Source organism: Phalacrocorax carbo, chromosome 4, assembly GCF_963921805.1.
Source record: "Phalacrocorax carbo chromosome 4, bPhaCar2.1, whole genome shotgun sequence".
In the NCBI taxonomy this organism is placed as follows: domain Eukaryota; kingdom Metazoa; phylum Chordata; class Aves; order Suliformes; family Phalacrocoracidae; genus Phalacrocorax; species Phalacrocorax carbo.
The window spans coordinates 44,815,039-44,838,317 of NC_087516.1; the positions used below are offsets into that span (position 1 = coordinate 44,815,039).

The following is a 23,279-nucleotide window of genomic DNA, read 5'->3' on the forward strand; positions in this document are numbered from 1 at the left end:
GGTATGTCAAATGAAAGGCTATCAAGGCGACCTCTTAATTTCTAACTTACTTTAATAGAAATACTAATTCACACGTAAATGAATGTAGTTGTTTCACCATAGAAAAGATTGTGTGTTAGAAAAGAATTTCTTAATGTGAGTTGAAATCAAGTGTAACGACAGGGGAAGGTACATTTTTATATGGGCATATTAGTCTGTTTTGAGAGAAATTATCCTCTCCTCAGAAGATCATAATATATGGTATTATTTTATCACTACAAAAAAAAAAAATCAAACTGTGCATTATTGTTTCAAAAATTAGTAGTGGTTTGGGTTTTTTGGTGGGTTTTTGGGTTTTGTTTTGTTTTCAGTACAGAACCCTAAGCTTCCGAAAAACTTCTGTGATATTAGATGTCTTTAAAAGTTATTTAAGATAGAGAATATTCAGATTGGTTACTGACTTCATTTCTCCTGCTAAGCTGAGAAATTTCTTGACAAACTTCATTCTGTGTTTTTCATTGGGTTTTTTTGTTTTGTTTTTTAATTTCTGGAGCAGATGTTTGTCTTCTGTGTGAGACATAAATTGTAGGATGTGGTAAAGGTGATGAAGTTGACACCTTTCATAGTCTTCAAAAGTTGTAAAATCACCAGCTGTGTTCCCATGGGTTTATCGCTCAAATGTCCTACTTGCATGATCTTTGGAATTCTGGGAATGACAGATTTCATTGAGTCAGTTCTCAAACCAAATAATACAGGTTTGCTTAATTAAGTGAAACATAATCTTGAAATATGAGATTTCTATGTTTTTCAAACTCATAGAAACCCGTCTTAAATGCATAAGCCCATATGCTCCTCATGCTGTGCAAAACTGTTCAGAGGGAACAAAGTCATTTAAAAATTCAGAGATCTAGTGGAACTAGATAGCTGAGGAAGATGCATAATATTAAAGGGTTTGCACCAAGATTTCCATCTCAGATTAAAGATTAATGGTAATTCAAAGCCTCAAAACTTTAAATATCTATTGGTGACTGGAGGATTCCTGACAGCTCAGGTCAGATCTCTTAATGAAACATTGCAAACTGGCAAGGACAAAGATGTTGGGCAAAATGAAACTGCAAGTCTACCAGCCCCCTTTAGGCTTTATAAATTATGTATGGGACTCCTTTAGCCTCCCGAGTATGGTAGGAGTGGAAAGATATGAATGTTACTGTAAGGCAGTTTTTATTCTCCTTCCTTGCAGTATGAAATAGTGTGTATTGCAGAACTGAGAAACAAAATAACATCACATATCTATGAAAGACCTCACGAATAAACTTTATGGATGTCACAAGTTTAAAATGAATGCTTTAATGTTAATGAAAATGACATTAAAGGATAAATGTTAATATATTTTTTCCAATAAAAAAGCTGAAGAGAGAGAATACTTGAGGGAGGAAATTTTCCTTCCTAATTCTCACACATCCAGTGCCAGTAAAGGTCGCTCATTGCATAAATCCTGGAGAAGTACTTATTAGAAGCATTTTAGCTTAAAAGGGTACAGGAGTGGAAAGAGGTAGGCACCTATATTTCACAAGAATCGGAAAAATTAAAAGACGCTTAATTTTGAGCTGTCCCCTAAATGTTTTTTGTGAAGCTGTAAAACTAATTTACGTAAACTTTGGCAAGTAGCAATCAGTTTTTCATTGCCTGGAATAATGGAAAACCCAGATAACATGTCGCCAGGGCATAAAGGGATCTGGCCTGCAGAGAACTGGTAATCTCATCTCCACTCAAGCAGATTCATACAGGAATGCTTGGGCATCCTTTCACAAAACTTTCTGGTGCCTCAAGCGTCCGTTAAGTTTTGCTCAGGTGCAGTATGGCCCCAGCTCTGGCTTCACGGGTTCATGCTGTGGCTTTGCTAGCAAGCCGTCACAGGCTGTGGCTCCTGGGAAGAGCAATACTTATGTGGCTTTCAGAAGTCCGCTTGGATGCGGACTTGCTTAGTAACCATTTCACACCTAAACTACTTCTTACCCTGTAACCCATATGGCTGCAGTCACGTCATACGTCAGCATAAGTGTTCAGGGCCAGGCTGTCTCTGCACAAAGACCCAACTCTGTGACTTCGTCAGAGGTGCAACTGATTTGTAACCTGTATGGTTAATGATGTGGATAATGGCCAGTTTTCAGTGTGTTTATTAATGCTATAGTAAAACCTATGAGGGAATTAAAATTCATGTTCTGAAGAAGGAGCTAGACAGTACAGTAAACATGGCTTCGTGTTCTGTTTTTTTCTTCCTTCTGTTAAGTGATTATTTTCCACTGTGTGTATGAAGTAACGCAAGGGAAAACAGTGTGTGACCCTCGAACTAATGAGGCTATAGTGCATGTATACCAGGCTGTTATAATTTGGGTGTTTTTTCCAACTTCTTGTTTGATTTGGCAGCTTCAGCGACTTCCTTCAAGTGAAACTTCCTAATTTTTAAAATTGGAGAACCCTAGTGTAAAACCTTGAAGATGTCTTCATTTCACAATAGAAATATTTCATTTATTCCTGTCTACTGTTGCTCAACCGAGACATGATTTTTCCCAACGCAGAACTTTGTCTGCTGCTCATGATTACTTAAATATCTTTTTTGGGAAGCTATGACCTAAAGTTCTTTGAGAGTCTGGGTAAATAATAATTTTCCATCTTTGTTCATTATACTGTTGACTTTCCACCAAGAACTGTAAGGGGTCAAAGGAGCAGGATTATAGGATTCTACCCGTTCTTCCCTATTACCTCATAGTTATCTGTTTCCCTTCTGATTTAGCTCATTCTGAAGGTGCCTGGCTTAATAATTCTGAAGACCATTACTGGTGTTTTTTCTAAAGGTATTCACAGCACGAGTTGCTTAGGCAACCTCCAGTTCTTATGTGAAGCCAAAAAGTCGAGGCCGGGTTTCACCTCTGTGCGAGTACTAACTGATCAAAAGCATATCATGCAATAGTCCAGAATAACTTAAAAATTACTTGCAGCTTTTGTTCATAGTGAATATAGTTACACTTCACTATTAGCAAAAAGTAGTCAAGCAAACCTTTTTCAAATGTGCAAAGGTAATTAAAGCACTTTTCTCTTAATCTGAGATTCCCCATTATAAAACAAACACTAAGCATAGTTTATGGGAGTCTTAATTCATCTTGTTGGAAACTAGATTCTGCAATATAAATATTTAGATATACTAGATCTTCAGAATTAGGTTAAGCATATGTGTGAAATTTAGACTTGTGACAACAATAGGTCTGTGATGACTTATTGCAGAATTTTTAAATAATAATTTTCAGAATAATTTTGTTAGCAATGTCTAGGTCATCAATTCTGAATATACAGTTAGTTCAAAATCTGCTAAAGAGGTTTTGGGTGATAACTTATTTTTATTAAATTGTTTTAAAATTAAATATTATTTATAATAATTTAATAAATTATTACATTTTAAATGGGTTATTTTTGTAAATAGCTTAGAAATATTTAAAAGACCCTAACAGATTTCCCTGTGAGAACTATTTTTCTTAACTCAACAATCACAGAACAGAAGGATAGAGAAACAGTAAAAAGTAGTTACTGGGAATAAGAATCTACCTGTCTTGCTTGTCACCTACCAAGCCCTCCTGGTTTGGTTCTTGCTAATTGACACATACCAGAAGATTGACTAGCTGCTTCATTTTCAGAAGAATATTTAACGTTTTTACCTGCTGCTAGATGAATGAAGGAGAGAAATGAATTATTCTGTACATATAAAGACTAAATGGTGAGTATAAACACTTAACAGGGAGTTGAAGTTGATGCCATGCTGAGAATGCTGCTGGTTGTTTCCTGATCATTCTTTATCTAGACAGACAAAGATTTAAATTTTGAAACCCTGAATTCCCACTACTATATATGAGTTACTTTATGATAGAAATTTTATTTCAAATATCTTTCTTCCTAAGAGGAGGGGCAAAAGTGAGTAAGCATAAAATAGATAATATTTTGGCTGGTAGACTATTTAATAGAAGTATGTCATTCTACTGCCATATGTTTACACTGAGATAGCTTTCTGCTGACCTGATAAATTGCCTGGACTGATTAGTGGTTGTCAGTGAAGTATGTCTTTATAGTGTTGTCTTAACATTTAATTAGATTTATCTAATGAACATCCCGTGACATTACTGTGGTAACTGTACTGGAGAAGACCCTAATTACTAAACTCCCATAGTGTTTAAAGGGTGCGCTTGACATTTTTCTTGTCTGTACATTTTAATTATTTTGCCAGTCTCTGAATGTGAAAAATATACATTCTAGTACATTTCTTTTTTAGCATGGCAGTAGCAAAGAAAATGTGTAATTTTCACACTTTTGATACCATGCCTCTTCGTACTTGTACAGAGCTTACATGAAGCAAAATATATTTTAATTCCCAGTGTTGTTTCTATTTCAGGACTTTTTTGATACTCGTGTAACTTAAAGGATTACACGGTGCTGTCTGTAAAACTGTAAAAAGTATTCCTTCTGTAGTAGAGCTACTGCTCCGCTGAAAAGCATATTTGATATGGCACCTTCATTCTATGCTGCCAGTCATGGGTTTTTTACTTGGTAGGAAGAGAACTTTCTGGGATGAAATTTTGCATATATGGTAACAGAGAGATTCTTTCAGTCTTATGATGGAACTTCCATTTAACAGTCACTTAAAAAAAGCAAAAATAAAAACTTATCTGTTTTGCTTGATGACGTGATCTTAGATATCAGGTAGAGGTATATTCTTAGTGCAAACATATTTTCTATTACAGAGCGGGAAACGTAAGACTTATAAAATGCATAATATTACTCTGCATTAACAACAGCTGTTAACACTAAACACAAGCTGCAGTCCCATGGGTTGTCAGTAAAGACTTAGGTAAATACATACGCAGGGAATCAGTGTATTGTGTCCAAAAATAATCTGTCCCTTCCTGAGGACACCATGTCATAGTGCTCTGTTGGCACAGATAAATGGGTTGTCATTCTAAACATACTGGCACATATCCTCTGTCAGCCTGGGAGGTCCTGATCCTTCAAATGTGACATAGCTTCAGCACGGACACAAGATTAACAGGCTGTCCTTCACTTTTTAACTGAACTGTAAAGAACTGCAGTGTGGATTAATGATCCATTAAACATGCCCATGGAAGTTCAACTGTAAGCAAGTGCCCAAAGACCACTGTCATCTTGGGCTATAAGATTCCTCTTCCTGCTGCTTTGCTTCATTACATGGTCTGTGCATGTGTCATTTTCCCATTTTTCACATCACAGATGAGTGTGTTTGACCCCACTGTTTAAGTGTCTTCGCTGCACTTTTCTATTTGTCTTTCTCTTATTCCTATCCACTTCCGCCTTGTTATCAGGGGGCTGACCTGGATTTGCTATACCCCAGATATTACAAAAGCTGGGGGAGGGGCCGGGATCTTCATTTTGCGCTTGAAGTCTTTTAAAAGTGAGTGCTATCAGTAGCAATAACAAGCCAGCCTGTATGTAATTATTTTCACCAGCACATTTCTTTTTCCCCTCAAGACTTCTTGAAATGCTCTTTAGTTTTGTGGGAGGCTGGCCTGCAGTTAAACACAACCTTTACTTTCAAAGTTAGTTTCCCTCTGTTTAGCTTTCTAAATAAGTGTTAAAGTTGAATATAGACCAACTACCTACATATGCTTTTGCATTCATCTCTGTTTTCCATTATTTTGTGGTTCTTGAGGCAAAGTTGATTTCTTGGAGCTATACAGAGAAAGGGTCGTTAATAAAATCTCAGCTGTTGAGCTAGTACTTAGCAAGTCTGTTCTCAGTTCAGTCATGCATTTGAGGAAGAGAGAATGGAATGGCATTGGGAAATAATGTACTTACTCCCATTAGCTAGTTGAGACTTGTAGCATGGCATGTATTGCAAAATTGTAAATAATTCTCTTGATAATGTCGTAAATATTGGTTTGTTCAAGTTATACAGATCTGTAGATGTGCTTTTATGAGTGCTTACTTAATTTGGTAACGTATTGGTTCTAGAAGCTTACCAGAATTTTGTTGGTGAAATTCTGATTTATTAACTCTTTCAACAAACACTCCTAGTTCAATATATTTTTCTGAAGAGAATAAAACCATTAGTGCTAGAAAGGAGGGATGCTTGCTTACTTCAAATGAGAGTATTCACGCAAGAATGCTGTGATTAGAGATTATATATGAAAATAAATGGTATAACAGAGAGCTAGAAATGTCAAAGTGCCACAAACCTTAATTAAGCCTTAAAGAAATAAAAATATCTGATTTCAGTGTAAACTGTGTAAATGTGTAAATGAATCAAATTTGAACTTCAAGGAACTGGGCAGCTGAAGAAAGGAGGCATAACCTATGGACCAGCTCAAGAGGCTATTTTACACAGGAGAAATGCTATATATTTTAGTGATTGGAACAAAAAAGGGTGCATAGATCGGTGCTGAAGGCAAAAGAAGCCAGAGCTGGTACCTGAAGAGGGAGAAACTTTCACAAAACAGGAAGAAAAATAGTGCCTTGGGAAAAAGAGCTGAAGGAGATGATGTCCAGGGCAAGTATTTATGCACAGGAGAGACCCTGTGTCAGTGAATTATGTTGCCTGTCAGGGCTGTGGAAGGTTTGGTTCCAGATCTGGTTGAATCAAAAGCATGGTTACCCTGGAGAAGGAATTTAATGCAGGTCATCAATGGTATAAAGTATCTTTGGAAAGATAAGGCTTGTCTCTTATGCCTCATTTGTAGAAGGGGGAGAATAGCACATTCATCTCACAGAGATGATGAGAAAACAAATAATTTAAAATTATGGGGTGCTCAGGTATTACAGGGCATGGGCACACTAAGTACATGAAGGTAACTCATTAAACGACGCTACAGAGCTACTTCAGTTAGTACTGAGTTTATCTGAGAAGCTATGGGACTGCTTAAGGAGGTCTCACACCGCTGTGCAGTAGTTCTCACGAGGGCAAGGCTAATGGCTTAGCCATGGAGCTGCTCTCTGGTGCAGCAGTTAAACAGCTTTTGGAATGGGACCTTTGTACAGGACCGCACTGGGTAACGTAGCTGTGCCATGTCACATCCCACAGCTGCCTCGGGCATCTCTGCACCACACTATACTGCATACTGTTGTCTCAACTTCAGCACTGGTGTTTAGTATAGCCTAAAAGAAAGCAGTATGGATGGCAGCAAAGTCAGAGAAGGTTATAACTGCAAGATGACCTGCTTCAGTGGGTTGTCAGAGGCAGAAGTCAAACCTTCTGGGTGGCATAGGATGAGACTTGGCTGCCTGCCTGAGCTGCTGCACCACAGCCATGGCACAGTTGTAAATCTTTGTGTGTTCACTCGGTCACTAAAGGGAGCCAGGGAGCAATGCTGTGCCATCAAGCGTTGTGTTTGTCTTCTGCTATACACACAAGATCTCAGTTTTATACCTTTACATTTTGTCAGTATCCTTCCTAATGTCTTCTATCTTTGAGGTTCTTAGTAAGTGCTTGCAAGAGGGTGGGTACCTATTTTGTGCTTAGTGTTATTTTGAAATAGGAGAAGGAAACTGATGCTGTGCTTAGTTTTATGCTTTAATTATCAAACGCAACAAATACTTACATATTTGATTTCTTTTAATGGTTTGTGTAGAATGGCATATTATAGATGTGATTTACGTATGATCTGTGTGAATCTTAGCTTGCTGGCAGTCACGAGTGTTGCGGTTACGATAACTTACATGTCCTGTATGGTTTGCATCTCACAAAGAAGCAAAAATCAATATTCTCTATAGATAATAATTAGTAAATCATTATGGTCTGTTACTATAATGTTTTAATTTTTATGCAGTTGTCAGTACCGTTAGTAATTTGCCCTCGTATTCTGTTAGATAATTTTATAAAACATTATTGTTTGGTTTCTGGCTGCATTTATAATGTTTGTAAGGAATTTGCTACTTATTAGCGAGCAATACAGTCATATCCAACAATACAAATATTTAGGTATCCCGTGACTGATGAATAGTCATGAAATAGTTGATCTGAATGTTCATTGACATAAAATTCGGAGTCACCTCTGGAAACTGAGGTACAGCTCTCTCTTGTTAACAACTACAGACTTGACTTTAGTTAGAAGGACGTAAAATTTGATATTCTCTTGGAAGGTTCTTGTTAGAACACTTGTATGCATTATAATAAGGAAAATTCTGCTAAATATGTTGAAGAAGGCTTATGTTGTCCTGAAGGATTAACTGGGTATAATACCTAATATGTTGATATAAGAGCCAGATTATGTTTGATGAAAACTTGTAACAGGTCTGCTCAAGGCAGAAAATTTGGATTGCTCTTTAACAAAGGTTAAATAAGCCCATTAAATAGTTGTTACCACTAAACTAACTGAAATATACTATTGCAAGGAATCCTTTTTCATATTTCCCCACCTTCTGATACCTATTATGAAGATCATGACTTAAGATCTGACCTCTGCTAGGAGGAAATCATGACAGATGACTTGCTCAGGGTTTTTCAGGTGACCTGCTCAGGGTTTTTCAGGATAAACGGATTCTACTGGCCTAATGCTCCAGTTACTGGTAACAGCTTAAATAACGAGTCCCTTACATAAGTAAAGTATATGTTAACCTAAAAGGTAATAATTATATGAACAAACTTTCAAATAATGCCACTGTGATAATTTTCGACCGCAATTTCCAGAAAGCGAAGGCCTACTTTTGTATTTGAAGTGAATGTGTACATACAAAAGTATGACTCAAATAGCTGAAATAATATTTGAATGGGGTTCTCATTAGACAATAATAATTATGGTGGCATAATTATTGGAAGCAGTTATTCTTGTCACTCTTGCTGCTGTCAAAAAGTAAATCGGGGTGTACTTGGAGAATTAAGTAGGAAAAAAAAAGTTGAATGATTATGTAGCTCATCTGGATTTTATGTTTGTAGTTGACTTAGTGAAATAAATAGAAAATACTTGCTGATTAGATAATAAATCTGGAGAGGTGCCAGAAGATTGGGTAAATATCAGTATGGCACTCTAAACTGAAATTAGTGGGATTCTTAAGTTTTTAATTTGGCCTGAACCTGATTTATTATAGGACACTTTAAAAAAAATGAGGCAAAACATAAAAACCTAATTAATGTCAAAGAAATATAGTTTTAAGGTGTTAACCTACTACTCACAATTTGATAAGCATTTTTTAAATGTTAATGCTTTGATACTATGGTTGTTTGGGAAATAAAGCACAAAGACTCAAAACCAATAACGAAACATACTTCTGCGTAAACCGCTAATGTAAGCACCTTGAATTAAAAAACCGAATTGACAATAATATATAACCACATTCTCTCTCATTCTTAAAGAATTAGCAGAGAATACATACAGAAAATATGCTGGGTGTAATGGACTTAATTATTATTCTCAAGTTTTTATAAAAAAAATTGTTTCATCTTATTTCTATATACAAAATGAATGTATTGGAACAGGTGAGATTTTCACAGAAGTGTTTCTGTTAATTAAGTTGGGGTGCAGCGATTACATTCCCGTCATTCTGATGTTACTCACCCTAAAAGAGATTCTGATAATTATCTGAAATTAGTTAAGAAAAATTTGAGACCAGCAGCGATAATGTAGCAGTGGCCTTCTGATATAGCCTGTGCTGCAGCAGAGCCGTGACAGCCAGCATTATGAAGAGCAATAATATCTAAGCAACAGGATATGCTTTTTTTCTAGCACTGGTGACCATCATCTCATGTGGGTGCTGTATGACAGACCTATCACAGGAGCAGTATCTGAACTGCTCACAAGCATGAGGTTTCTGTGTTTAGGGTTGTCAGAGGAGGATGGTTTACGACTGTCCAGAACATTTTATTTGACAGAAGAACTTCTATTAAAAATATTTCTCTGACAAAGGGGAGACACTTATTCTGTTGGACCAAGCATGGTCTTAGCACTCTTTGGCATATGTACTTCTGTCACTTCAATGAAATGTGATTTTCCCCTTGTTCTTAAAAACTCATTTAAATTTAGTATTAATTATCCATCCTTTGAAACAGGGGTGTTTAGTGGTTAAGTTATGTCTTTCAGAAATCTAACCTTTATTAGATTTAAAAAAAAAAGCGACATCTGCCTCCGTCTTCGTATTTTACTGAGCCTGATTCAAAGTGAGTTTTATTTTACACCATAAATATACCCTTCTTCTCTAAATAAACCACATAAGAACAAGGAAAAACTTTGCGAGATAGTCTTTTCCTTGTACATATGCAGAACGAAGTCCATGAAAGACTCACTTTACCTTCTTATGCCCTGTACATTTGGGTAACTACATGCATAACTTTTTGAGTTAATGATTTACCTTCTTGTGGATTTTTTTCATGTTACGCTGTCGGCAATTTCTATGGCTGTCCAGAAGAGTATCCATCTGCCAAGTGCTCAGTATGGTTTTAAGACGTGCACTTACCAGTCATGCCTTTGTTGTTGATTGAAGCTTTGGTTTAAGCTGCTTGGCAACCATATATGGTTAAATATATGAAAACTCACAAAGCAGGAACATGTACTTTGTTCTTGTTCTCAAATTTATGTTTGTTCCAAGACTGTTCTCCTTTCTACTTGGGAGTCTGATGCATCTGGAATTTACATGGAGAGGTCCTGAGGGAAGTGTTAGGCACCTTTTTGTCACTCACCTGTAGGCAGGAACGTGCCAGGAGCACATACTGTTGCATTGCTTTTGGAAGCTCTGAGGGCATTCAGTGGAGACATCTAGCCTTAGCTGAGCAAAGCATTCCCAAGAAGAGTAGCTGTGATATTAAGCACAAGAACCTTTTAGAAAACAAAGTAATATTTGATGATGGTATAGGGGTTGCTTATTAAAGCCATTCAGGAAAAAAAAAAAAAAAAAAACTCTGCAGAGGCAAATATAGATTTGGCAGCGTCTACATGTGTAAAGATTTTTTTAATAGTAAATCAGTAGCCATAGGTAAGCCTCTCCTTTCTAATTTCTCAACATTTTCTTCTTGCAGTCTTCACAAATACAAAGATGTAGAATTACAATGCTAAAAATTTACCATAGGAGGGAAAAAAAACCTGTCATGGTTTCTCTGAAGAGCCTTGAGTGATTTAAAATTGCTTTCTGCTTTACAGAAGAGATACTTTTCCTTGCGCACAAAAAGGAAAAAAAAAGTGTGACTATGAGGACAAGCATACCCACAATTTTTATATTTCTAGTAACTCAAAAGACTATTTGCTTTGAAAGCTTTTAAAAATTTCTTGTCACTCTTTGGGTGTAGTGGTTATGGAGCGCTTAGACAAAGCAAAAATTAGCTGCAAAAATTTTTGTACCAGTTAATTTATTTTCAATGATTAAACTGTTTTAAGTGATGAGTGAAATTTGGATCCTTAGTTATGCCAAAAAGGAATCAAAGTCTTGAAGGGCTAAGGACAACCTAAAATACATATTAGCAGTGTAATAGAAAAGAACAAAACATTGGTTAGATTTAGTTGGAAATAATGATATGGGTAATTATGGTACAGGATTGTCAAAATAGCCACTTTATAGTCTCTGAAAATGGATTGGATAATAGATAGTAATTTAAGAAGATGCTATAGTTGACACTTTGCAGGATTAAATAAATGACTGAGGCAAGTTCTAGAAAACTTGATTATAATAGAACTTCTAATATTCCAAAGAGGGGTGCAGATACTGAGGTTATATTTTTAAAGAGCTGCTGAATGACACTTTTTGTAAGCATAACTAAGTTAAATGACAGCTCTGTTTTGCCTTTACATCTTGGGAAATGCATTTACTTGTGCGTAATTGGGTTTACTCTTCAAGTAGTGCCCTAGAAGCATTCTGAAATCAGTCATTAATAAATATGAGAACATGTTTGACTTCTGACTTTTCTAGCATCTGCTTATTGCAGAGGAATTTGACTGTAGCTATACAAGAAAACTTGTTTCTTGATAGGTACCATCATTCTAGGTGTCAATCGAGTAAATTGTGGGCAAGCGTGATTGTTTTTTTGTTGGTGTCTGCCTTTTTTTTTAATAAGGCTAACACATTAGGTATTGAGGCTAATTGTTGCAGGTATCAATTAAGAACATTCAAGTAGCTTGATGGCCATTGAAGCTACTAACAGTGCAAGTTATATTAATTAAATGCTGGACTTATCTGTTTCTTACAAAATTACTCCTCAGTTTGGAGAGGCAGGTGGCACCTTCAATGAAAAAAAAAAAGTTTTCACTGTCAGTTAACAAATTTGTATGTGGAAACTAATTTTCCCCTCCTGGCATTAAAAAGCCACCACTGAATTGTACTGAACTGGAGTATTTTACAGCTGTTGGCGTTAACACAGATATTCTAATACGACTTTCTCTTCTTTTTTTGTTAATATAGAGATAACTTTCAAACTTGAGGTTGAGCTTCTTATTTTTAAAATTACAGAGTTAGAGTCATTATCTTGTTATGCTATGGCTACCCTGAACTGTTTTTGTGAAACACAGCAGTTGTAGAATAATATTGAGTTGCTGGTTGACAAAAGGCTATGGCTCACTTGTGACACAAAAACAGCATGAGCTACCAGAGCTTTCTGGTGCATCCAGCCCATGAATTTATGTCTGTATTCAAATTAGAATAATTGATTGGAAGTCACAGCTTGATAAGACTCAGACAAGAGAGATACAAAGAACAACAGGGTCTGTATTTCTCTTAACCAGAGCTCAGCAGTTGAAGGCTATTTGCATTTTAATATTCCTGCAGCTCTTCTCCTGAAATATTTTGATGATCTGCCAAGTCGTGCCGTGTGCTTAGTTGCTGGACAAATACCATCACTTTGATTGCTGTTGGGAATCTTGAAACAAAGAGAACAAAACTATTTAGCTTGGATAAAGAACAGTGTGTTTTGTGTTCAATTTCTTGGTGTTCTATAGTAGCTGTTAGATCCTGGTAAGGACTGAAAAAGCATAACCTTCTCGTACTTCATCTTAATTCAGCCTTTACTGAGGCCTTTGTTACCTGAATCTAATTATATTCCTGAGTTTAGCTTACTGATTCTTTTCTCTCGCAGATTAATGAACTATTTTTGGAGACATTATGCTTTTATTTCCTATAACTGGCTAATTTTTAATATATCAGTTTTAACTGAACCCCTATTTAGTATTAATGTTGTGCAAGATGTACTTGAATCTATAATTCTGTATGCCCCTTTCCTTGCCTAAATTATAAGTAAAAATTGTCTCCTCTGAAAAAGTATGAATAAAGTAATTCTTTTAATTTTAAACAAATTTTTAGGGGATAAATTAAGGGTTTTTTCCAGGCAATTTATCTGAGGTGGTGGTGGTTCTTCAATCATATGAGCAAGTGCAAATCCTCCTTTCAGTCATGACCTATACAGTCGTAGTCATCACTTTGATTCCTCAGGGCAAAAAAGAATTGCAAATGTTCCAAGTAGTTCTACACCCCAAGAGGAACACAATAGGACTGTAGCTATAATCAGATGACTCTGTGTCTTCACAGGTATAGGCAGTATAGAAAGGATTGATCGATCGCTTACTGAGGGGTGATGGTGGTGTGACTCTTTGGAATGGTCTCCTTGCAGATCCTTGGAGGCCTGTTGCCACAGGTAGATGGCACACACTGAATCTTGGGCATCCACTCTTCGCTAGACCCGTGGCTCAGGTAGACTCTGTGGAGCTCTGAACTAAGATGGTTTTAAAAGGTGCAGTAAAACTCTGAGAACCTAGACTTCTTGCCAGCTGACATTATAGAGCTTCTGCTGCAGTTTCTTAAAATGCCATATACCTGTCTCGACTGTAGAAACTCAAAATGTAATGACTGCAAATAGCTACCTTTGTCATACTCAAATACAGCTGTTGTCTGGTATTTATGGTTCTTTTTCATTTCTAAGTGCCAGGAGTATCCAGCTGTGCAGAGTAATTTTGTAGAATATTCCCTAGACTAAGCTATTTCACAGAATCACAGAATGGCAGGGGTTGGAAGGGACCTCTGGAGACCATCTTGTCCAACCCCCCTGCATGAGCAGGCACACCTAGAGCGGGGGGCACAGGAACGCATCCAGGCGGGTTTTGAATGTCTCCAGGGAAGGAGACACCACACCCTCCCTGGGCAGCCTGTGCCACTACTCTGTCACCTGCACAGGGAAGAAGTTTTTTCTCATATTGAGGTAGAACTTCCTGTGTTCCAACTTGTGCCCATTCCCCCTTGTCCTGTCATTGGGCACCACTAAAAAGAGTCCAGCCCCATTTTTTCCGCTTCATGTGTGATCATACCCAAACTGTGTAGTATAACATATATGCTTGTATGTGATATGTAAAATTGTATTCTCAGGTTGAATTGGCTTACAAGCACCCCAAGTGTGAGGAGTACATGACTCTAGAGATGGTGGAGTTGCATTACTTCTCTATGCTAAACACACCTCTGGGAGAATTCACTGTACACTGAAACATGCAGCAATATAGATTCGTTTCTGCTGAAAGTTTACTTGAAAATTTGGTAGACAATCAGAAACTAAGTAGGTAGCCTGACACATAAAGCTATATTAAAATACAAGCCTAAAATAGTGGTAAGATAATAATTCATAAGAAGTAACAGAATACTGGAAAGGGTCTTAAGTGAAAACCTGAAGCTTCCCTCCTTAATAAGTGATCAAAAGTATGATGGTTGAAAAGGAAGGTTCAGCTAACTAAGGTGAGCAGCTGCTCATCAGTGGCTGTAGCAGACTTTTAATCTGGCCTTAGAGCTCTAGGAACTTGGGAACCATAATTTTATTCCTAGGGTACCTTTCCAAGCACTTATCTTAAATATACTATGTTCATTTTATTGCCTTTACAAAAACATGTTTGTGTGTATTTGGTTCAGAGAAGGAAGTGTTACAGTGACTATTTTAAAGGTCTTTTTCCCCCCCCCCCAGTAATAGAAAGACTGGATATTCTTGTGGGAGAATGGTCAGGAAGTTCTCCATCTGAACAGTGTTCTGGAGAGATGTATCATGTAAATAATGATTGAAATATTCTTTCAAAATCAGTGTGAAGACTTTCTTAAAAGGTGTATGCTTTATATTTTTTTCAAGTTCATATTCTTTCCTCAGGGAAGAACCAAAGCAGTGAAAGGCTCCCAAGCAGTGAGCTGCACCAGCTGAACATGTAGCCTTCTTGTTCGTGGTGTACATTCAGAGGTACAGCGAAGTCTGGGATCTTTTCACACATAGTAAGCCAAAAATTTAGATATATATTCCTCTGAGCTGTAATATTTACACAGTATTCTTCTGGGGGAGACTTAAAAAAAAAAAAAATCTTACATTTATTCCAAATACACATTTTGTGTTTTGTTAATTTTTTTTAGGACTCTTTTTCTCTAGCCAGCATTAATATGTAGTTTCCAGGCATCTGCACAAAAAATACACAACAATAACTTACTGATCCTTGGAAAATGCAGTTCAGCAATCTTAACAAATTAAAGCTACCCATCAATCCTGTGTGCAGTGGAAAACCACTTCCCTTGAGCTGTTTGTCTGTCTGCGAAGGTTCAAGTGGCATGAAAGATTGGCTCAACGTCTTTTTTACAAACTTCACTCATTAGCTGTAAAGCAAGTGGTACCTCTTTGCCCAGCCCCAAGAGCAGTCATAAACAGAGCACCAGCAGTCCATCCCTTTTCACCCAGTCTAATAGAGTTGACCAGTGTCATACCTGGTACAATCCCCCTCCTCTGCTCTTAATCGCTGCTTACTGGGCAATATGTGAGGAACCGCTGTGATGGATTCCAGAGCAGCAGAAATAAATGGTTTCACTAATTTTGAAAAATCTAAACAATATTGAAATATTTTCTGCTTGAAGTTTTGAATGAAAACCAGGAAATTCCAGAGGCATGAGAATAGTTTTGAAAGGACATTTTATTTTCTCAGAAGACTCTGTGTGCTTCCACTTAAAAAGCAGGGAGGGACAGCATAGGTACTAGTTTAATTAGAAATCAGACTCCGCTGTTGTTTCAGTCCTCCTCAGTTGGTAAATAGTATTCCAGAACAAATGATGTAGAAATTACCTAGAATTTGCAGAAGCTTGAAAAAATAAAAATTGTGATCAGTTGTCTCATTTTGCAGATGAGGACATGTGCATATGCTTGTCCTTCTGATACTTTTTCTGAATCTCCAGTTTTACTTGTAAGTGCATCATGATAAGTTGGATATACAATGAAAAACATTTAAAACATGGGTTCAGTGTCTGTGTACAGGGTGTACGCAAGCTGTTCACTGGTACTTCCTTCAATTTCAAAACCAACCCGTCTGGTATGTAAAATTCTGATAGTTGCTTTCACAAAATTAAGGAAAACAAATACCTTGTAGGGCTTGCAGAAGAGTGGATGCTCTGATCCAGTGGAAATTGTAACTGCTGCTAAGTTGGTGACAGTTTAGTCAGAGCTTCAGCTAGATTTCTCATCGTGAAGCCTTTGCTGGGTTGTACTCATGCCCTCGAGGACCAAGGTCTTGAAAGTCTACAACTGAAATCTTTTATAATGGAAAAATGGATTTGACTCCACAGAGAGTCAACAGACTGTGTCACAGTCTTCATGTTATTAATGCTTTACTGGCATATATTTTTATGTCATGTTATGATGTCAAGAGACTGAAAAATTAATAAGAATTAGTTCAGCTGTAGACTTACTCATCTAGTCATCCCAGTGCGCTAAAGCTAAGGCTAGTTCTCACTTATTCTTACTCTCAATTCCATGAGGTGGTGTGGAAAAATAAGGTTTTGTGTATTTCACACTTTGAAAATTATATATTAATGGTAAGTGTGGAAACGTTAGAACTGTATTTATTCAAGAAGGGGCTATAGTTTGTCAGAAGCAGAACCTGGGAAGATGAAAGCCTGCTATAAACACAAGCATGTATTCTCTACTGCATGTATTGCAGAAAAAATAAACCTACTTTACAAGTACATAATATTCAGTGACATTAAATCGGTGCTACTTTACAATGTGAGGTCTTTAGCGTTATTGTATGTGTGTTCCAGATCTATTAAATCTAGTGCTAACCTAATTTGGAGTACTAGGCACTCAATCTGCTAGGTTAATCTTTGTTTGTTTCATGGTGTTCCAGGATAACATGTTTTAAATTAAAAAGTGTTATAAAGAATCAGATTATAAATTGCTTCAGATGTTGTGGAGAAAAAAAATTCTCAAAGTTATTTTTTGTAATTAACTAGAAAAGTTTTGCACTGAATACCTACATTACCCATTTCAACTGGGAAAAGTAGATTGTGAAATTTTAAAAATACTTATGAAGGTTTCTTATGCTTAAAAAAAACCTTACTAGTGCTGCATTTCCAGAATGTGTTAGTGTTACTTAAAAGGTATTTTGTCACTGTTACGAACTAAGAAGTTGTTCACATGAAACTTGCAGTTGGCATGTAGCATTTATTGCTAGTGAATGTACAGTACTTCTTGCTGTTTACAGTACGTCCTAGTGTAACACTTCAAGACAAGCCAGGTATTCTGGTGTGTGGGGGAATGAATACATACACGTATGCGTGTTTACACACTGTTGATTTGTATTAAATATCTGCTACTGCTTTAGGGCTGTTTCTAGTTGTTTCAGGGAATGTGGGGTATTGCATCCAAATGTTATATGGTTTTAGGAATTTTGCTATTTTCACAGTCATTTTGTAATAAAATTCCTTTAAAACAACATTTTATTTTTCATTATTAAAAAGTGACAACTTGAGAAAGATTTATCATGGGGAGAAGGCACTGAATTCACTGGCAGTGAAATAGTAATAATACATGTAAGGTATGCTGAAAGTGCATAGCTCTTTTCTAACCTGCATGGCGTAACCCTTTGGAGTACTTTAAATAAACATGTTCTTCTAAAAATATGTTTATTATCTTGTTTAGATATAACTTAATAAGCTGTTTTTAAAGGCATGCATCCAGAGACATGCACGCAATAAATTCAAAGTGTCAATGTTTCAGGGAATCTAAATTATTTTCAGAATTTCAGAAATTGAGAAGGGATAAGTGGAAGCAGAAAATGTTGGGCTGGTGCCAAGCGATAGCTCGTAACCCTCACAGACTTCCAAACAGCACAAGAACACCCGAGGTCTCAGGTGATGCTTCACATAACTCTACTTTGGTGAGTGAAAAGTTGCATTTCATGATGGTGGCATGCTCAGATGAATTTCAGAGGTGTTAAATTTATTTTGAATATTGTAGCATTTGCCATTGATTGCATTGCCTCAGTATGTGAAATCCTTTGACATTATAGCTATTTACTCTTTCCATTTGCTATTTTTTCATCTTTTATGTTATGCATGGTCCATTTTGACTTGCATGCAATATCTATAAATCAGTATTGATGTTTTGTGAATGGTAAAGTCTTTAAGCAGGAAATGCCCTAGTATGGAGCACTTATATTCTTTGTGGTCTTAATCAATGCAATGGCATTTGGTCCCTGATGAATACAGCTGGACATTATCTAAAGGTACCTAGGTAACATGATGCCGCAAGAGATGGTTGAGTTTCTGCATGCAGAGTTATTGTTAGTAGATGTTCAGACAATGTAAAGTTGACAGTTTAAATAGTAGAGTTATCATGAATTGTGTGAAGTTGAACAAAGTGGCTCATTGACAAGAATTTTAATCCCGCAGTTTTTGCTCATTCAGATAAATCCATTTACATCAATAAACCTCCCCAGGTGAGTAAGAACTGATACTTGAATGTAAAGGTTTCAAACTGCCCCACATGTAAAAGCAGAAATGGTCTATGTACTTGTTTTTCTTCAACTGTATTGACATTTTCAGACTACAGCAAAACTGATTATTTTGAACATGTTCAGTTAAATATGCCTGGTCCAATTTCAATATTAAGTTTAATATAGGCACAGCATTTTCCTATGCTGAGAAGCATGAGGTATCAGGAGGTACTGCCCTCCAGTTGTTGAAGCATGGATGTGATGACACCTAAGCGGAAAGGCAAATAATTGTTTGTAGAATCATAGAATCATTAAGGTTGGAAAAGACCTCTGAGATCATAAAATCCAACCATCAACCCAACACCACCATGCCTTCTAAACCACGTCCCACAGTGCAACGTCTACATGTTTTTTGAACACCTCCAGGAATGGCGACTCCACCACCTCTCTGGGCAGCCTGTTCCAGTGCCTGACCACTCTTTCAGTAAAAAATTTTTTCCTAATATCCAATCTAAACCTCCCTTGATGCAACTAGAGGCCATTTCCTCTCATCCTATCACAAGTTACTAGGGAGGACAGACCAACACCCACCTCGCTACAACCTCCTTTCAGGCAGCTGTAGAGAGCAATAACGTCTCCCCTCAGCCTCCTCTTCTCCAGACTAAACAATCCCAGTTCCCTCAGCTGCTCCTCATAAGACTCATTCTCCAGATTCTTCACCAGCTTTGTTGCCCTTCTCTGGACACACTCCAGCAACAAAATGTCCCTCTTGTACTGAGGGACACAAAACTGAACACAATATTCAAGGTGTGGCCCCACCAGTGCCAAGTACAGGGGCATGATCCCTTCCCTAGTCCTGCTGGCCACACTATTCCTCATAACAGCCAGGATGCCCTTAGCCTTCTCAGCCACCTGGGCACACTGCTGGCTCATGTTCACAGCCGGCTGTCAACCAACACCCCCAGGTCCTTCTCTGCCAGGCAGCCCCCCAGCCACTTTTCCCCAAGGCTGTAGCATTGCATGGGGCTGTTGTGACCCAAGTGCAGGACCCAGGATGTGACCTTGTTAAACCTCATACAACTGATCCAGCCTGTCCTGATCCCTCTGCAGAGCATTCCTGCCCTCCAGCAGATTGACGATCCCACCCAATTTGGAAACTTATCATCTGCAAATTTACTGAAGGTGCACTCAGTCCTCTCATCCAGATAACTGATGAAGATATTAAAGACTGGCTCCAACACTGAGCCCTGGGGAACACCGCTTGTGACTGGCTGCCAACTGGATTTAGCTCCATTCACCACAGCTCTCTGGGCTCGGCCATCCAGTTTTTTACCCAGTGAAGAGTACACCTGCCTAAGCCATGAGCCACCAGCTTCTCTAGGAGGGTGCTGTGTGAGACAGTATCAAAGGCTTTGCTGAAGTCCAGATAGACAACATCCACAGCCTTTCCCTCACCCACCAGGTGGGTCACCTGGTCATAGAAGGAGATCATGCTGGTCAGGCAGGACCTGCCTGTCATGAAGCCACGCTGGCTGGGCCTGATCCTCTGGTTGTTCTGCACGTGCCTGGTGAGCACACTCAAGATGCACGGCTCCATAACCTTTCCCGGTACCGAGGTCAGGCAGAATGACCTGTAGTTACCTGGATCCTCCTTCTGGCCCTTGGTGTAGATGAACATCACATCAGCAAGCCTCCAGTCATCTGGAACCTCCCCTGTTAACCAGGACTGCTGATAAATGATGGAGAGTGGCTTGGCAAGCTCCACTGGCAGCCCCCTTAGTACTCTTGGGTGGATCCCATTTGGCCCATAGACAGGTGGAGCAGCAGATCATAAACTACTTCCTCCTGGATTATGAGGGGGTTTATTCTGCTTCCCATCCCTGCCTTCCTGTTCACGGGGCTGAATACCCTGGGCATAACTGGTCTGACTGTTTAAAGACTGAGGCAAAAAAGGCATTAAGTACCTCAGCCTTTTCCTTGTCCTTGGTGTCAGTGTTCCCCCCTGCATCCAATAGAGGATGGAGATTCTCCTTGGCTCTCTTTTTGTTGTTAATGTGTTTGTAAAAACAATTTTTTTGTTATCCCTTACAACAGTGGCCAGATTGAGTTCTAGCTGGGCTTTTGACTTTCTAATCTTCTCTCTGTATGACCTAATGAGGTCCCTGTGCTCTTCATGAGTTGCCTGGCCCTTCCTCCAAAAGTGGTAGACTCTCCTTTTTTTACTGAGTCCCAGCAAAAGCTCCCTGTTCAGCGAGGCCGGTTGCTTTCCCTGCTGGTTTATCTTATGGCATGTGGGGACAGCCTGCTTCTGCACCTTTAAGACTTCCTTCCTGAAGAATGCTGAGCCTTCCCAGACCCCTTTGCCCTTCAGGACTGCCACCCAAGGGACTCTCCCAAGCAGTGCCCTGAAGAGGCCAAAGTCTGCCCTCCAGAAGTCCATGGTAGTGGTTCTGCTGACCCCCCTCCTTACTTTGCCAAGAATTGAGAAATCAATTATATCATGGTCACTAAAGCCCAAGATGGTCTCTGACCACCACATCTCCCACCAGTCCTCCTCTGTTAACAGAAGGTCAAGTGAGGCACCTCCCTGGTAGTCTCACTTACCAGCTCTATCAGGAAGTTATCTTCCACACACTCCAGGAACCTCCTAGACTTTTTCCTCTCTGCTGTATTGTATTTCCAGCAGATGTCCGGTAAGTCCACTGATGAAATGTGGTATTCTAAAGAGTATGAAGAGAGTTATAAATGAACAGGCAATGGTCTGTTTGAAAGTTGTTGAAGTTCTGGTGAAAAAAAAGAAGCCCTACTTAATGTGGTAAAATGATCTTATTCAAGGATAGATTATATGGAATGTAAGTTTCTGCTAAGGAAGAGAGCACAAAAAGGTAGCACTAAAAATTGCAAATGTTACAGTTTACTTAATATCCTAAATTATTATTATAGCTCACTTTCATCTGGAATTCTTCTCTTTCAGAGAAATAAAAGGAAATTAAAGAGCAATGAGTCATGAAACAAGAAATTTCAAGTATATTATCCCCATATGTAATTACTATTACTGTTTTTGTTTTTAATTTTATTTAATTACTATAAATGTTTGGGTATTTCTAGTAATAGGTGTTAGCTATTAAGGAATTTAGATAAGTGAATATTTGCATATTTCGATTCCTGCTTGACTGCTAGTCAACATTTAATTCAGTTTGATATTCCAAAGATAAACATTCCAATCTATCAGATGGGATTTAGAAATGATGAACTGGGAATAAAGCTGAATCAATAGAATTAGCATGTTTTAATATTATTAATATTAAAACTTATTAATATTAAAATTTGTTAAAAAATAAGTTTGCATGAAACTGTATGGACTGCTGCTTAGTTGATGAAGCGTGTATGAAAGCCAGGGATATAAACAGCTAGGGATGATATCTTGTGTCCTTTATGTCATGATTGTCTATAGAATAATAATCTTCATGTCAGGAAATAAAGCAATATCTCTTGCGCCCTGCCAAGCTTTCCTCTTAATTTCCTTCACTTCCTGCTCTCTTAACCATTACTCCTTCTATCCCTCGCTTCTGAAGTAAATGACAGTCAGTATAAGTTTTTGCTGTTGTGCCTTTCCAGCTTGTGGGCTGTAGGCTGAAAACCCTTATTTTCTTGATGAACATTTTAAAACAGAAATATTGTTTCCAGTCAGCTTTGATTTTGTTTAGTAGTCTTAGCCTTTCAATGTTGAAAAATTTTCCATCTGGTCTTGAGTGAAGATACAGGCTTTAGCACTGGAAAATGAAGCAATACCACTTTACCAAAGGGGAATAATCTCAAAATTGCAAGTATGTCTTATTAATTTTTATGAAAATGTCTATTTTTCTCTCTTAGTGAAAGAAAGAAGGAAGCTTGTGGAGTAGGAAGCAGGTTACGATCATTAAAAGATCACTTTTTTCATTAAGTAAGTAAATGGAATGTTTAACAGCAGTGTGGGGAAAAAAAGAAATTAGGTCATGAAAACACTGAAATAAATTTAAGGAGTTAAAATCCTGTTTAATTTTATTTGATGTTAAGGTGTTCCAGTTTCATTCAAATCAAGTAAATTCTGAAACATTTGAGCAAAACTCAGCTAAATATTCTTGGAAACATTTCCCCATTGTTGTTTTCAACTTAATTATAATATTATTCCCAGGCTTTATCACCTCAGTCTACTTTATTTGAAGATTAAAGCCTTTGTGTTCAATTTTAGGTGAAACTCTACCTTCTTGGTTATGAGCATACCTCAAAAGTTTTGAATCATTCTATAATGAAAGGAAGCAGAACTTCTCAAAAAAAAATACTGTTTAATGTTACAATTTTCTGTATTTGGGGAATTGTATTGATAATTTTAGATTCAAAGAGAGTAGACCTCATTTTTTTCATACTCAAAACAATTTCCTATAGTCCATTAACTTGGTGTAGAGGGACATAAAGCTGGAATTGACTTTGCTTCTTGATAGCTAGAAATCATTATCTATTTTCCAAGCTGAATTTATTATCAATTTATGCTTATTTTTCCTGTATACATTGTTTCTAAACTTCAAAAGTTCATCCTTCCTAATGTTCATTATAAGATTT

At 37.6% G+C, this 23,279-nt stretch overlaps 1 protein-coding gene across 2 annotated transcripts in view; it reads left to right on the forward strand.

Annotated features, from left to right (window-relative positions):
- Window positions 1-23,279, forward strand: part of MARCHF1 (membrane associated ring-CH-type finger 1) — a 250,412-nt gene that overhangs the window by 128,391 nt on the left and 98,742 nt on the right. For both annotated transcript variants that reach the window (XM_064449772.1, XM_064449771.1), the window contains exon 3: window positions 17,983-18,122. In XM_064449772.1, the coding sequence (XP_064305842.1) occupies window positions 18,021-18,122 (102 nt within the window). In that variant the 5' untranslated portion in view covers window positions 17,983-18,020. The remainder of the gene's footprint in view (window positions 1-17,982; window positions 18,123-23,279) is intronic.